The sequence below is a fragment of the Cariama cristata genome, unplaced genomic scaffold (genome assembly GCF_000690535.1).
Source record: "Cariama cristata isolate BGI_N322 unplaced genomic scaffold, ASM69053v1 scaffold4590, whole genome shotgun sequence".
Classification (NCBI taxonomy): Eukaryota; Metazoa; Chordata; class Aves; order Cariamiformes; family Cariamidae; genus Cariama; species Cariama cristata.
The window spans coordinates 10,790-28,174 of record NW_009592836.1 but is presented as its reverse complement, the minus strand read 5'-3'; the positions used below and the strand labels follow the sequence as shown (position 1 = coordinate 28,174).

Here is a 17,385-nt window from a genome sequence, read left to right as displayed (position 1 = left end):
TGCTTCTTTCTCCTTGTTAAGGGGTTCATCTTTTACCAACTGTCCATTTCCCTCCCCAACATCAGCAAAAACTGTAAGTTTACTCCTCTTAAAAAGAGTTTTCATACCTTTGAATCAAACCTGATTACAGACAACAGTACTGAAGTTTGTCAATGGCCGTGCAAGCTACAGTTCACACACCCACCTATACTAACAGTCTTCCATTCTGTGTTTATACTGCAGTTTTCCTTACTCAGGAAAACTCCCTACTCATACTGTCATACATTTGAAAACATTCTTCTTTTATTTGACTTCCCACATCACTAGGAAGTGACTGAACACTTCACTACTTCTATGCCATTATCAGTCTTCCCCTTGAGATTATTTTGTTTTAACCCATTAATATCTGCTTCCCTGGTGATTTTCAATATTCATTAGTACAGCTATGCTGCCAACTCTGAAATAGGTCATTTTTAGACTAGTTCTGCCATTCGTTATTAACGTTCTAAGTAAATTCAACATTCCTTAGCTCCTAACTTTTTGGATGTTCCTCAAAGTCACATGACCTCCTTGGCTCTACAAGGTCCTTTGAAAAGTTATCGTAGTTTCTCTAAGAATCTGTACAATACTTAAAGGCACGCTCCTTCATGTCTTACATTCTACAGGGAACTGTAAAATAAACATATTTTAAGAATGATGACACAGACCTTCCTGAGCCCTAAGCAATATGTTATTTATAAATATTCCCTAATTCATTCTCCAGTGTATAAGCTTCCAAAGTCACCAGTACTCAGGTGCCATCAACCTTTGCTGTGATTCACAATCTAGTGGCGATGTATTCTTTCCTGTTCTTGTTCTACAGTGTTAATCAAACCAGGAGTCTTGCTGAAGAGTATTTTTTTTCCCTAACAATGGTTCTGTGAGAGCAATACTCAGATATCAAGCCATATGAAATTTCTAGAGCTTGTTTTCTTATTATTCTTATTTAAGGAAGCCACAGTAGCATAAATACCAAGTAATGCCAAGAAGTAGCCCTTGGAATCCTATCATCCATCTCAATACTTCACTATGAACCTTCTTCCACCTCACCACCTGTATTGTACATGCAGACTTCAACAGTAAAAAAATAACCCCTCTTTGCTCCCACAACATACACAAATAAAATGCATTAAACCAAAAGATACGTTTATCAAAGACTTCCAAAAGAGAAATATCCAAGTTAAAAGACATAAAATATATTTCCCAGACATTCTTAGGTTCTGATGAAAGAAATTTTTTTAAGAGAGTAGTGTTTAGAACAAGTTTCCTCATTGTAGTACACTGAAAGCTTTGACGTTTAATGTCAGCTTAATGCTTCATAGCAAGCATATTTCAGTCCTTCTACCCCTATGATGAACGTTTATTGTTTACGGCAATGTGGTCCTTTTAGTTCACGTGTAATATCCAACAATAACCATCGCTAAGGGGCTAAGAAGTTTGAACTGTGCATCTCAAACAGTGACCAGACTCCTTAAATAATGAGGTAAAATTCTCTGTGTACAGTGTATTAGTAAGATGAAAAAGAAGCCTGAGAAGAAACATATGCAAGCTAAAACGGTGGCATGCATTTTTGATAATTATTTCCTTCCAAACCCTTGATTCCCAGGGCCTGGATTTCTGAAGTCGTGACCAGGCAGTCTTAGGTCAAATGGAGGCCTGAGAACTAAAAGAAAATCAAAGACATCTTCATTCAAAGGCCATTTTGAGAAACCAAATGCATGTTTCTATATATAGCTATTCTCTAATCTTTAAAGCAATAAAGAAGCAGATTTTACTTCTGTTTTAATCAAAAAGATAAAGAAGTAATTTACAATTCATAAGACTTAAGCTTTGAGAAATCATGATATTCAAAGAATTCAAAATGTGTAGAACAATACAGCTGGAATCACTTAAAAAAAAAAAATAAAAGTTATAATGCTAGCCCTGTGGGCTTAACATAAAAGGAAATGCATGTCCAGCATCAGCAACATCTTAAAGCAGTGGTTTGTCACACAAGCAGCTCATGAGTTACAACCTGTTACAAATATGATGCAGTAGAAACAACAAGCAGGGCAGGAGATAAGAACAATTATTTTTTATTTTAAATATTGACATGGCTTTACAGTCAGACATAATTCTTAAATTAGTAGATCTTCAAAGGAGTTCGAAGAAGATTACATGCTAGTCCTTGCCACTAATCTTCTATACTCAGTACAGCCCATCGCCACCCCTGCTGTACCTCCAGTCCCACATAAGCCATCCATGAATAATATTCCTACAAAACCTCACCAGGATTCTTCTGCTCGTATAGTGTGGGGCAATTAAAGCACACTTGGGGGGAGAAGGTTGCCACATCTTCTGAACTGGAAGTTAATTAGTAGTCATTGTTATTAAGCGTATTTATTATTCTGATAACGTGCTGTTATAAGACCAAAATAAAAAAATATTTAGAAGATATGTGCACCAATTAAAAAGAAATATGTAGATCCATTCTTGTATGCTAAAAATCAAAGAAAATATGCCCGTTTTCAGAAGACGAGAACTTGCTCTTATTTTCAGTGTGCTAACAAGGGAAGTGATTAATCAGTAGAAACACAAAAATCCGTATTATTTTTGTAGACACAACACAGCAGCAAATTACTAGAGTTTAAAATTATCACTTACCAAAATCTACTCTTGTTAGTATGCACTGCATTGGATGGTCAGTTGTATGCCTTGTTGTCGTTGCACCACTTTCATAACAAGTTGCACACAGATCGTAATCGTAGCAAATTAAACACTTGTATCGGCGACCTCGAAAATTTCCTTTTAAACATGCATCACAGCTGACACCTGTAAACAAATAAAATTGCTTTAAAACAGCAATAAGTGCACTTTTTTTTTTTTAGTAAGAGGCAGATTTGTTGCTGTTGCATCTCAACAACTGAAAAGGAGCCAGCCATCTCTGACATGTGCAGCTGACAGAAGACTGAATTTTAAAATGTATTTACGTCTTTAAAAGACACTGCTCTCCCAAAAATAGAATCTTGAATTCTTGAAGTAAAATACGGGCAAATTCAAGCACCTGAAATAGTAACAGGTGAAGTTACAAAATATTTTCAGACGCACCTTCCTACAGGCACCTTTAGCTGGTACGATTGACTGGTATTTTGACTGTTCAGTTAGGAATCTTGGGCCAAACACTTTTAAAAGCTAAAGGGTATAATGACTGTTTGACAGGAAAAAAGAACAACAAGCGAACCAACCACTGACAAAAATGCACTGGCTTTTCAGCCTTTACTTTCATACTTCCTAATCCTTTAATTCTGAAGAATACCATAACCATCTCTGACATTTTATGTGGGGTAGAAATTAGGACCTTTTTCCATTTTAAATAACAGAAAAGAGATAAGTTTTTTTTTAAGTTAGGCTGCATCAGTTCTCTCCACCCTATTTCTTTCTCAAGCTCAGTCTTTGCACTGTAAGGTAGTTACATGGCATGTGTCAGAGAAAGGCTTTATAGCTTCCAAAGCTTTTCATTTTTCTCTGTGTGGTTTCAGTTCTCTCTTGGTTCCTTAGTTAAGTGCAGGGGAAGTGTCATCATCTTGCAACCTGTCAAGTCTAACACAAACCTCCTTCAATTGCAGCAGCAAAGTAAGGGCCTCCACAAAAGAAAACAGTGTATACAATTAAGGTAGGATGAAAATCCTCTTTCAGCATGAGGTAAGACATGTTCTTCAGAGTTTGGTAGAAGCACAAACAACTTCAGAGAAAGAAAACTGCCAGAAAGAAGTAGTCACATTAGCCACCTTCCTATTTTTTTAAGCCTAACTGCCAGAGGACCGGTGCTAATTACAGGATTTCTTATTTTTTTTTGCATTTTTTGTTGTACTCCACTCTGTAGCATCTGAACAGAAGCTTTACCACATGTAATACAGGAATGCAACAGTAAATCATTTCTTTTAAATCTCTGCTACTTGTTCAAACAATTGCACCATCACATTCAGACAAACAGTGGACAATATTTTATAATTTTTTCCCTTAGTTTCTTTACCTATAGGGATAGCTTAAGGCATTATCCAACAGTTTCTAATGTTTAAGCACGATGCTTATACGAATACTGAACCTACTTCTTTAGTTGCCTTACTCAGTATCTACTTGGAAACCATCACTCTATATGGAATAGCGTATTAGAAGAAAATATTTCAAGAACCTTCATTAATTGCCTCAAAGAACTACATTTTGAGGATGGCCCTGTTACCATTTTCAAAGCTTTTTAAAAAACTTTTTCACTTCACACACTTTTCTCTGAAGTTTCATCCATAAACTCTGAAGGATCTACAACGATCTTTGATGTTTTGGACACTAAGGGCAACCTAACTTCTGAGAACACCTGCTTGTTAACTCTGTAGAATGAATTTCATTGCTTCAGTTGGTTCGTTTGCTTTTTTCCCATATAGAGATCCTCAAAATTTTACCTATGTTTACCTCCCCAACAATGCATGCTATATGCAAAACACTTACCAGCTATTGGCAGCACTGCAAGTCTTTTTGCTGCCTACTAAACTTTCTAGCAAAGAGTTGATCAGCAAGTTAGATATCACACTGAAATAAGCCGACTAGTTTAACCTGTAGTCTATGTTAGCCTCTAACAGCTTTCCAGGTGAAGTATTACGCCATCCAGTAAGTTGTATTTTCCCCACTTTTTTCCTTTAAACTCAAAATAGTTGTTTTAATGCAGATGTAAGCCTCTTTGCAACAGTCAAACTCCTCCTGTCCCTTGTTCTCCCAAACATCTAGGTCATTCCTACTTGAAGACAGACACGTTTTTAAGAAGTTTTCATTTACATGTTTTCTTCATGCCAATACTTCTCCCTATCATTCCAAACTGCAACCCCCATACACTTTGTGGTATTAACTTTGGAGAAATTCAGACATAAACATAAATCACAACATAAGGTTTATATTTAAAACTTAAGAACATTTCCAGTGGAAATGTACAACAAGGTCTTTAAACAACAAACGAATTTTGCTTCTTATGACCTATTGCCAGAAAGTCTACAATCTGATTCGAACAGAAAAACCAACATTAGCACAACATATCACTATAGCTGGCGAGTCAGACCAAGAGAGTAAGAAAGGTATAGAGAAAGTACGCTTCTGCATCTCTCAAGGTTACTATTTTGCCACAACTACCACATTCTCCCCATCAACAACCAAGCTGACAGTAGGGGATGTACCATGCTACTTAGTCTTTTGTGTAGCAGAGAATGAAAATCACAAAGGGGAAAATGATAGTTAAATCAAAAGCCTCAGTTTGGGAGCTAAACCCATGCTTAAATCCCCAGACCTCTCCCTGAATCCAGTAGAACCTCTTTTCCAGAAGTTACATCACTTATTCTTCCATTTTCACAACAGCATCCCCAAAGTCAGGTCTGTTACAGGTTTTCCTGTTCTTCTTTAAGCCTATTACTTGGCTGCCAAAACCTCACTCAGCCATCCAACTTGGGATCTGGGAAATGAAATACCTACGCAAATAATCTCCTCCCACCCTACTATTTCTACTATAACAAACACTTGTTTCCTTATCAAAGCTTTGTTTTTAATTTTTCCCTACTTTAATCTTTACATCAACTGAAATTCCAAAAGTTCTTTTCTTTTCCCTGCACAAACCCCAAACACTCAGAGATAACATATTCCAGTCAGCACAGCGTGTCTTTCACCAGATGCCTATCCAACATTTCCCTGCATTTACCTTTTATTTGCAAATACAACAGGTATGTCACAGATTCAAGAACGTCAGATTAAACTGGATGCATCCATATTAATCATATGTTTTGAGAAGAAAGTATAGTCTGGAGGGGTTCACTTTGAAGCAGGGAACGAAAGCAAACAACCAACCAACCAAAGAGCCTGAACAATGTATGAGAAGGATTTAAATGCTCAGCATACATTTCTGACTTGTGCAAAATGCTATTGACGTTCAAAAGAATCCTTGAATGAAATCCTATTAAACCCAACTGAATCGCTGTTGAACAAGAACTTCTGATTAACCTTTTGCAAAGCAACTATTTGGAGCGATCAGAGTAAGAAATACCCATTTTAGTTACAGATTACATTTTCATTATCATCGATAATAGAGGTGGTTTCCTCAAATTTTCTTCTATTTTGTAACTGCTATATATGTACTCAAGTATACCGCATAACACATATCACATCTAGTTAAAACCCTGCTGCTCACTGACATAAATATTGGGGTTTTTAATGCAATACTGTTCCACTAGAGGGTAGCATCGTGCTAAAAGCCTAAGCAGTTCTGGTTCACTTTACCTTTAATTACCAAACTTCAGGTTCTGAAAGTTTCTTCAGCAGTACTCCCTCGCAGTATCAACAGTCTCAGTCTCTTCAGCTTCACATTTTGAGTGAAATGAATCAGGAGATACCTAACAGTCCCATTAATAAAATATGCTTTACGCTTTCAATACAAAATTCTTACTGCATTTATGTCAAGTCACCCCGCATCTTTACCTAATCCAGGCCAATTACTTCAGGGAAGATATTATCACACAAGTATTTTATATATAGCATCCTGAATAGCGATATTTAAAAAACAAAACAAAAACCCCAAACAAAAACAACGCCTGTCCCAAACACCTTTCACACTGTGATCCTGATAGCCAAATACAATTTACTCTGATGACAAAGAATTGCTTTTGCTAGGAATGAACTAAAATGAGAGCAACTTCTCCTGGGTTTAACAGAGAGACCAAAGACAGCACATAATCTGATTTCATAACAGAGAGAATGACACTGGACAGTCATGTGCTTCAAATACTACATACATCAGGATTAATTTGTTTTTACAATTACAAGTAAAGCTAAGGTATAACATTAAAGTGTTCTGAATGTCCCAAGCCATTACCACTTTGGATGGACACCCATTTGTAACAGAGCAAAGGGGTTTTTTTTTCCCCACTTGGCCTCCTCAGACACTATAATAGGCAAGCAGAATAATAATATTAAAAGTCCAATAATCTGGCCCAGTAAAAACGACCTGAGAAACTGTGGAGAACTCAGCAGGATTTTTTATTTTTTTTTTTAAGAATATATGTTCCAAGAATATGTTCCTGCCTTAATCAATGTCAGCTGCTAAACTTTATCAATACTTTGGATATATCATTTAATTTTTAGAAATTTTGGAGAAAATGCCATCCACTAATGACTAGAAAATATTTAAAACACATATGAAGCCTTCATCTGAAGTATTCAAACAGTGAAGACAGCAACACTTAGCTCCTGAGAGCAGTATTTAATCCTTGTGCTATCCTCGAGAATCAAACACTTTTGTTTTAGCAACAGATTGGAAGACACTAGGTTCATGGGTAGTTTTGCCATTCAACACCCCTGTCTGCAGCTAAATGTCAAAAAAACCTAATCTTCCAGCCTGTAATTCAGGTAGTTTTTAATTCATCTGTGCTCAGAGTGAGGATCACTTTCTTTAATGTCCAGTACAAATACAAAATTAGCCTGTGAATGATTTCTTCTCCAGAATGAAAACATCGGTCACTTAAGCACTTCTTCCTGCCTTACCTGAACTACTAAAGGGCTTCACCATTCTCAAAGACTGACAGAATCGCATGCAAGAGTCCCACTGAATTTCAAGGGGACTGGACAAACTTCAAGGTTTCTAACTTTCAAAGTTACCTTTCAAAAACCCCACCTTAAGCATGCAAGTGAAAATTAAAAAGTTGTGCTGCCTCTTTTATGGTACAAAAGGTTGCAATCCGTGTACTGTATTTTATTTTTATATTCTGGAAATTGTAAGTAACACTACTTTTAATATGTATTTGATATATTTCAGTGTAAAATGTTCTTTCAGTGGGTCAGTATGGGTATGGTTTTGTTTTTTTAATAAATTTGCTTGACATCAACTATCTGTAGTCTACATGCCACATGGCAATCCCAGGCCTTAGAACAAGACATTCTACTTAAGTCGTTCAGTTGTTTCTAAGACTGAAGCTAGGAAAATGTACATCATTTGATACAAGTAAAAAAAAAAAAAGAAATGCCAAATGTTTCTTACTTTAATAGCCTCATCTCAATGCAGACTAGTGCCTAATTTGAGAGGTTAATTTCTAGGAACACAAAATTCTATTGTTTCTGTGAAAATTTCACTAGAAATTCAGGAAAACCACAGAACTTTGATTTTTGTTTATTTTTGTCATGTATTTACTCAAGCAGATTGTGAAAACAAACATCAAGGAGACCTATGTCACCGAGCATGCTCCACCACCCTTGCAGCTCCAAGTGCTGAACGGAAATTTCACACATCATACCCCCGAAGTAACTAAAAATGCACCATCCCCTCACACATGCTGTGTGCAATAGGGCTGAACATGTAGTATCTTCCTATAGCAGAGTGGAAGAAAAAGCAACCAAACCAGCATATGCAAAAAGAACTAGCAGGATTAAATCTGCAGGCAGAGATGATGTTGACTTGGAATTGGAAAGAAAGGGGTAAGAAAGGGAGGGAGTGAGGCCTACACTAGACCAGGTGGTCTTCAAAAGGCTTTTATTTTCTGAACAGCACCTCCACCTTCCTTTCCAGAGTCTGGAGTACAAACAGACCCACAAATCTTGTCATCTCCCTGTCATCAACAAGTTTCATGAAGCCCACTTGCACAGTGTCTGGTACTCGTCTAGAGCTGGTCTAAAAAGAAAGAATCGAGCAGTACAGCTTGCCTAGCAAGTTCAGCCTTGGTCCTAACACATGATCATCAGCCAGCCTGCTACCAAGGGGATTTTCCATTTCTGCTTTTGCATCCGAAGTTGTAGAAGTTATACACAGAACCGTTTCAGCCATCTCAGACATCAGGAACAAGTGATTAGCAAGCACTGCAAAAAAACACCCAACATTATGCAGGAATCATGCATGGCGGGGGCAGGGGGGAGGAGATGGCTCCCCACAGCAACAGTCACCTGCCTTTCCCATGAAAATATCCTTTTCTCTGGAATTCCCCGATTCATTCATTCATTGTGCCTTCCAATTCTGACACCACCACAAGAACTTCACACAGCTGACTGCCTCATACCTCTATTGCAGATGTGCAATAGGATACAAGTCTGTGTCTCTCTCGCCCTCAGAGCAGTCCATCCTGTGCAGAGGCAGTGAGAGAGCAGTGCCCCAGACACAAACTAGTAACTGGGCAGGTAATTAAACTCATCTTAAGGCCCACGTGTAAGGGATGAAATAAAGTTGTGCTAGTTAGCTTCATTTTGCTGCTTCCTAACTTGAATTTGTAACCTTCCTAGGTCAGTTCATCCATTTCTATTCGATTACACAAATTATTTTAATAACATAATGTGGGGTTCTTTGTTCATGCGAGGCACGCGCAACTCAGCACACCAATATGATGATCAGAGAAGTCGTTTATTAATCAGAAGGCTACATCTTATATACTGCTTTCTACTTCCGTACACGCGCTCGCTCAAGCTCTAATTGGTTACATGTACTGTCCACGTGACTATCACGCTCCTTAGCAAGGATTCTGATAGGTGTTTATGCCATGCATAGCTTCCACGTAAATTAAACACAAGTTCTTTGTCTAACATACAAGCTCCCTGTCTCATCCTGCTCCCATGGCCTTGTTTCTCAAGCTTACCTATCTCCTGCCCCACAAGCTCGCCTCCCTGCATAACTCCCTGCACTTTCCCACATCACATTCCCAAAATACCCTCCAGCTCATTGCTGACACAAAATGATCCTACAACATAATACTAAAAACAGACAAAGAACAAGACTATCATTACAATCATTTGTATTTCCCTAAAACATCATAAAAAATTCACTGAATACTGAAAAAGTCGCTCAACATCTCTTCTCCAGATCCAAGTTTGAGAGGAAGGTCACAATACCTAAACATAACAAGCAGGGCTTCTTTCACTCCTTTGAAAAAAATACTGAAATGCTAACAAAGTATTTGTAGCTCTTCAACATCTTAATTAAAAAAAAGAATCATATGTAGTCTCTTACTTTGGTATTTACTACTCTTAAAGGCAGGTCTTGCGAATCTCGTATGTAGTGATCATACTGCTCAGTAGATGGCATCCCATGACACCGAAGACATTTATGCAGCAGGTCCAAGAACAACTCTGCCACCATCAATGCAAATATAAACACCAAATAAACATTTTAGTTTTTTTAAATAGATCCCAGAAACACTGGAGGTTTCACTACCACCACCAGCTGAAATAGGGCAGTTGTTTACTTACAGCCTCAGGTGGATGACGTAACAGCCAACTAGTAAACCCCACGCATGCAACTTTCTTTTAAATATCATCTTTCCAAAAAAAATTCCAACCAAAAAAACATCAATATGAATTTATTAATCACTGTCCAAAATTCATTGTAGAGTTCACCTGCCTAAGGACCAAATCACTGAAAAAAGGAAATACTATAGAAATGCTTCTGTAAGACGAGGTTTAAATATTGCTCATTTACTCTGACCTAAACAGGTCAAAATAGGTTCTCTACAAGCACACACACATAACCTCAATCAGTGCTCGTCAATATTAAACATACGTTCTCTCTAGACATTAAAAGAGGCAATCACTCCCTTTGTACACATTTTATATACAAATCTGCAGATTCTTTCATCTCTCTAAATATATTGCAGGGACACTACGCACATAAACCAGAAACTGCTCTAGACGCTGCCGAAAACTCTGGCCTTACTCTCTAGACATCATTTTACCAAGAACCACCATACAAGCTATGATGCAAAGAAACTACTTTCTTGACAAGCTAGGTGGAATACCTTCCCATCCTCCACAACAGAGAACAGATTTGTCTACACTGAGGAGAAAAAGATGGACAAAATAATGCACATCCCTGTGCCAAAATACAGAAAACAAGCATGAATGAAAAAAGGATTTTAACAAGTTCATAGGAGCCCTGGGAAACTCCTCCAGATAAGACGAGAAGGCAGCTGAGGGAGACCAATTCTCAAAACACATTTTTTAACTAGCCTACCCTGCTTCTATCTAAGGAATTTTGTTCAGCAAAACATAAATGTGGAATCCACCTTTACTGGAGGAGAGCTATTATGTTTGAAATCTCATAGAGTAATACTTGCTATGCTTTCTATTTTCTGTTTTATTACTTCTGCAAGTTACTGCAAACACCACAGAACAGAAACTAATCCCTTTCTCCAGATATATTAGTCCAAAAAAAAAAAAAGGTAGTTATTGATAATCTAAATAGTGTCTTCTAGGCTTCAGATCATTTTCAGTCCTGGTCTCCTAGAGCACAAAGATGTTTTTACTCAGAGTACCACAGACTTCTGTATTTTCAACAAAAAATGTCAAGTATCTTCTCTGAGTAGTGTTACATTTAACATATCTAAACATTTAGAAACCAGCAGAATGCTTAACCTGTCATGAGAACTGATTCACAGTGAAAAGTTCTGCCAGACATGTTTAAGACTTTTAAAGTAGAACTAGAAACAGTGTACATTGCAAGGATTTTTGATCTAGCAGATTTGGATTTCTAATTTAATATTTGACACTGTTTCACATGTCTCTTATCATTCAATTAATACAATCTAATTTGACCATCAAAACCATCACAACATGAAAGCCTGCTAAAGTATTGTAAACATATTAAACAAATTGCAACACATTTATCAGAGCACAAAGTTTGCAATGTGGCAGCAAAGGGAACTGGCAGCAGACACAATCTTATTTAACAACTCTATTAATCTGGAAAATGGCAAACAGCATGTGAACTCTTTTAACAGAAAAATACTTAAACTGAGGAAACTGTAAACAGTGCCAAGCAAGAAAATAACAGTAACTGCATTGGGCTAAATCCTGTACCTAGTAAAATCAATACCAAAGTTTCTCATTTAATAGGACAGGACCAGGTTCCTGAGCTGCTTTCAGGACTAAAGAGACTACAGAAACATGTAGCTCATGCTAACACCAACTAAAACAGAATTAGGGTGGCAGAAAGAATATCACACACAAATGACTTTCATAGGTGTGAGAAACATAAGAAACTGAGAAAATCCTAAAAAGAAATTATGAAACAGAAGAACTGGTACTTCTCTGTTGAGCCCTGCAAGAATTAGGAGGTAAACTTCCCAGAAAACAAACCTTTCCATGTCTTGGATTAGAGTATTACTTCAGAAGAGTAAAAAAGTAAAAATAAATAAGGAGAACAAGACACAAGTCCAGTCAGGCATGGGAGAGAACTGAGTAGTATGGGTCAACTGAGCAGAGAAGGTCAAGTACTTGAAGACTCAATAGTCTTGACTCCTTTTTCTAAGAGCCACTGCTTCAAGCAGTTAAGAGGAGAACATAAATACTCAACACACCTGACAGAGGCAAAATTCATCAGTTTTCCTTGTAAATTCTTACCTTTGCCAAAAGCTTAGCAGAAATTAAATACTCTTAGGTACACCTGATGCATAGCTCTGGTGTCTGGAATACACACTCAGCTTTACTTCCTTTTGCACTATCAGACTCACTCCTCACCCTCTTACACTTAAACATTCCCCAAATAGGAAAATGTGGCAAGCTTTTCTCCCCTTGCAGCACAGAGAAGAGGTACGACTTAGTGCAGCAAGAAGGCACCAATGGCTGGAAAACCACAGAGCTAGAAATGAAAGACAAAAAAAGTTTTCATGCAGCAAGTGTTTCAGCTCTCACAGTAATGCACTGTGATTACAACATGTCTCATGATAGCTGAGACTTAACAGTAAAGATTTGCACAAGGTGGTCTGGAAATACACAGATTTTTCATGTCAGGAAAACACATTTAAAAAGCAGTCGGGACATAGAGGAAAAGAAGAACAAGTGGTTCTTCTCTTCACTAAAGAAAGCAGCCATGTCTGATACACAGCAGGCAGCCATGCATAGATTCCTTGCTATCACCCAACTAAGCTGACAGAAAGGAGCACAAGAACATTTTCAAACTTACAACTTACTTTCAAAATCACCATTTCGAATGGCACCACAATGTCATAAAAGGAATTTCTCTTTCCTTAACACCAAAAGAGGTCTGGGAACTTGTAAAAATAATTGAGTTTCTCTGAACAGAAGACAGAATGAGAAAGTAAATTTATTTTTAAAAATGGCAACAGGCAGTTAAAAACCTATAGTATATTCCTTTAAGTAGTAGCAATGTTCTACCCTGGGCTTTCTCAGGCATTTTTCTTACTATGAACATAAACAGCATGCCTTAGCAACCACTTCTACTCCCACTCTTTGTTACAGAGAACAGCTTCTCAGGCTGATAACGTGCCTGCAGAAACTACAATTGCTTATGATGTGAAAGCTACATCAGTGCAGTAACCTAAAGCAAAAGAGGTTTCATGCCCACTTCATTCAGGCTTTGAGTTTGTTCCACTCCCCTCTCCCTTTCTTTCTGATTCTCCATAGCACATACTTTTTTGCTAATTGCTCATACGTTCCCTGGATTGCCAAGCCAGCTATTTGTCAGCGATACCAAATCCCTTTCTCTTTCCTCCTCGCATTAGGAAGAGTTTCATTTAGTTTTATTACTTGTAGTTACTTTTTTGTTCTCCTCTTACACCACGTACGCATAAAGAACAAAGGATCATCATCAGATTACCTTCTGAACACTTCTCCGACAGCCCCATCCATCCTTTATACACACATCCAACTTACTTTTCAGAATAATTTACACTAAAGGCCATCACTGATTTACAGATCACAGTTCATGAATCTTCAGTACTTAGTCTTTTTAATGTAATTAGCTGAATCTTAAACGAGACTTTTTTTATTTCAGAAAAACTGCTTTAAAAAACTATTTCTGTTCAAACCTGTCCTCAAAGTAAACCTGATTCTCAGGAAAAACACCACACAATTGGATTTTCAACCCAACACACTAAAAAGGAAAGCATTACTTGGGACAAGTGTGGAAAAAAAAAAATTTAAGCCTATCAAACCAGATATCAAGAGATCAATTTACTGTATAAAACATGACATAAGAGTTCATTATATCACAATTATTTTGCCATAAAATCCCAAACATATTAAGAAATTTAAGGACAGGAAGGGAGAGTTCATTTTTACTCCTAGAATTGAAAGCAGCCATCTACAATTTCAAAGAGAAAAAACAATCTCTATTTTCAGCTGTATAGAAACTGAAGATACATTAAGGTTAGTACTTGGAGCACCTATTTTCAATTGGAGGGGGAAACCACAACTCTGAATAAAACAATCACTGCAGTTTCAATGTAGTGGTTTTGTTGCAGGTAGAAAAATTAAACGGCAGAATAAAGACCAAAAAATGAGATTTTTGTTCTATGCTGCCGAAACCCGCATCTCTCATATCTTCATGTTAAATTTTAATGAACCAAACTGCCAAGCACTGACTTACACCACAAGAGTCAGACAGGTACCACAATTCCCATCACCTTGCTTCAGACAAAAGCGTTCTGCAGCCCCTGATCCTTACTCTGAATAGGAGGCAGTCAGAGTCATTCAGCCTTGCTCTAGAACAAGACATTCAGAATTAAACAACTCAAAAACATTTGGAAAACTGCATCTGCAGAAAGGATCAACAGACAGATGAAAACAGTCTGAAACTTACAGTTGCAGAAATACTCAGTATAGGAACCTAATTTAACGACTGAATGTTAACTATATAAAAAAAAAATCTTATTTCCCACAGAGTTCTAAAACCTTGCAAATTGAGCTATAATCAAAAAGATATTTTTCTAAATGAAAATAACAGTCAGCAATTTATAGAGAAGTTTTTCTTTATTTGCTGATCTACAAGAATAAAGCAGGTGCCTAATAATACAGCGTTTTATCAAAACAGATAAAACATACCTCACTTCTTAATTTAAGAAATAAGGAGAGGGACCGTCAAAACCCATTAGGTCTCACTACTCCTTGCAACAAGCTCAGATGGCATGCTGCAGTAACAAAATGCGCAAAACAGTATTTTAAGGATAAGGGATGAATCAACTGTACAAAAATATCTGATGGATCTTCATTGAAAAAAGTTTTTAAATGATCTATTACAAAAAAAAAATAATTCACTGCTATAATACAAAGATACTACTGAAGAAAACCTAGGTAACAAAGTTGGGGAAGGTCGAGACACCAAAGATTATTTTCACTATTTTACCTCAACTGCTGCATCTTGGAAGCACAGACATAGTCCACTCATAACACTGAAATCCACAATTTTTTCTTTACATTTTCAGACTAACTTATAAGCTGTGTTCTCCATTTCTCACTGGACTCCACTTGAAATTCACACAGAAAAGTAGTTTTCAACCCACTAAACTGCTGAACTATCTCAAGTTCTCAAATGTTTATGAGCAAAAACACCCTCATCTTCTTGCATCATCCCTTGCGCCTTCCGTAGTTCATACCTTCTTTAAGCACATAAATATTCTTTTAAGACTGCCTCACTGCACATTGTGTCGGATTCTCAAGTTTGATTTGAGAATGCATATCAAACATGCAACCAGTTTTACAGCCTTCAGAAAACAGCACAGCCTTCTAGGCTGCAGATACCCACAACTGAGGTTGGGTATGAGTGTGAAACTCTATCCATTTACCTTGGCTGTCTTCAAAGTGATGTCACTGGGGAGCAGAGATGAAGACAGACCTTTAGCCCACTCAGCAGAACTCAATGCCTACATTCCTGGTACAATTTTTAGCCAACTTATTTTAACAGATTTTCTGAGCTCTCTATTGACTGTTACAACACACCAGCTCCTACAGGAAGCAGTAAGCATTAACTTTCCTTCCAGACTCTCCCACACGCACTAGAGCTGGCAGCTACCTTACTTCACTGATACATGTCTCAGCAGAGCAATGAAACTCAGAAGCAACTCAGCACCTCTCACCTTCCCAAAGTTTACAATTCTACATTAATTTTTCAGGAAGAAGGAGGTACGACACTGTGCCTGAAAATACTGTCCACATAAAACACATTTTACAGGTAGAGTTTTGAAGCATTTTTTTATTTGCAAACATCTTTCAGTACAGGTAACAGACTCACATACAGCAACTTAGAGCCTACAGTACAGCCAATACTGAGTCCATTTTTCTTGTGTACAATTAGAAGACACCTTACAACTGTTGTAGGAGGAAAACAAAAGGATTCGCAACCCTATTACTTACAAACAACTTTAGTCTTCTTTACCCCTAAGGTCTGCCTTATCTTGAATATAGGTTGTCAGATCATTCAAAGTATTTCCTCTGTAATTTCTCATTTCTGAGATGTTCCTCAGAGTCCCAGAGCTTCTCTAGAGTTCTTGGATTAACTAGAAGAAACTACAGTATGGACCTTTACAATTGCTGTACACTGCCAAGATCTCCAAGTGCTGAGCACTATGAAAGACTGTGCAGGCAGTGTCACCTTACCGATTAGGGACATTTAATGCAACGGCATATTACAGAAGTTAAGAAAGTGCCTGCTTTCTTCAAAAGCATTAATTTGTGAATACGCCACTAGAAGAATGTAAAAAATAGGTTTGGAAGAAGCTTAACACAGTTTAAACCAAGCACTAAAAACAGTGTTCAGCAGCTGCTGACATAAAATATTTGCTCTGAAAAAATACATCACGGTATTCCTCCAAGCTAGAGTCTGGAGTCCTGCACCTCAATCAGTTATCACCCAAAATACTTTATTCTTGGCTAGGTAACTGTATTCTGGCATGTAATTCTCAGCAATCCACTCCTTCAGCTTTGTCCCGGTTTGGCTAAAACAGGACTATTTCTCCTTTCAGGAGTTTTTCTTTCAGTTAAGTTTCTTCTAAGTAACTGCACTTCCTGAAGTTAGCTACATGTTTTTCAGATAGTGTCTGCTTTCAGACTTGATATCACTGGATGTTTACAGTTGTTACTGAAGTAACGGTGGGATTGGTACGCAGAAAGGCCCACATTTATACTTATTCCTGCAGGAGTCAAGGTCATTACTGACTCTCTTATGTTAAAGTGAAAAGCTGTAAAAGGGTCACACCTGCAGGAAAGTGTGGACAGGGCAGGTAACCAAAAACTGACCAATGAAGTATTCCATCCCATACATGTCAGACTCAGTATAAAGCTAAGGGATTACGGGGGTCAGTCTCTCTTCTTTCATGGCCAGTTTCCCTGTGGGACCCTGCTTGTTCTCCTGCCCCCAATCTGTGCATTCCTGAACCTGGTTCCTGTCGGCTGCGCAGTCTGGTCTGGGACATCCAGGGGCCTGCCCTGCTGCACAAGCACTGCAAGCTGCCCTGGCCTGCAGTTCCCTGACCATCATTGGGAAGGTCAATATTGATTTTGTGTATTTCTATTTCTACTGTTACTATTATTTATACTCTTTTTCATTGTCACTCTTTTATTGAAGTTGTTATAAATTTTCAACACATAAGTCTC

General features: G+C 37.7%; 1 protein-coding gene across 1 annotated transcript in view; it reads right to left on the bottom strand.

The window, feature by feature from the left end:
• The window catches only part of KCMF1 (potassium channel modulatory factor 1), a gene marked incomplete at its 5' end in the record, with an annotated part of 31,976 nt that extends 29,147 nt beyond the window's left edge, over nucleotides 1-2,829 (bottom strand). The window contains one exon of the mRNA XM_009697227.1: nucleotides 2,662-2,829. Coding sequence (XP_009695529.1) covers nucleotides 2,662-2,829 — 168 coding nt within the window. The remainder of the gene's footprint in view (nucleotides 1-2,661) is intronic.
• Between the last annotated feature and the right edge of the window lie 14,556 nt (nucleotides 2,830-17,385).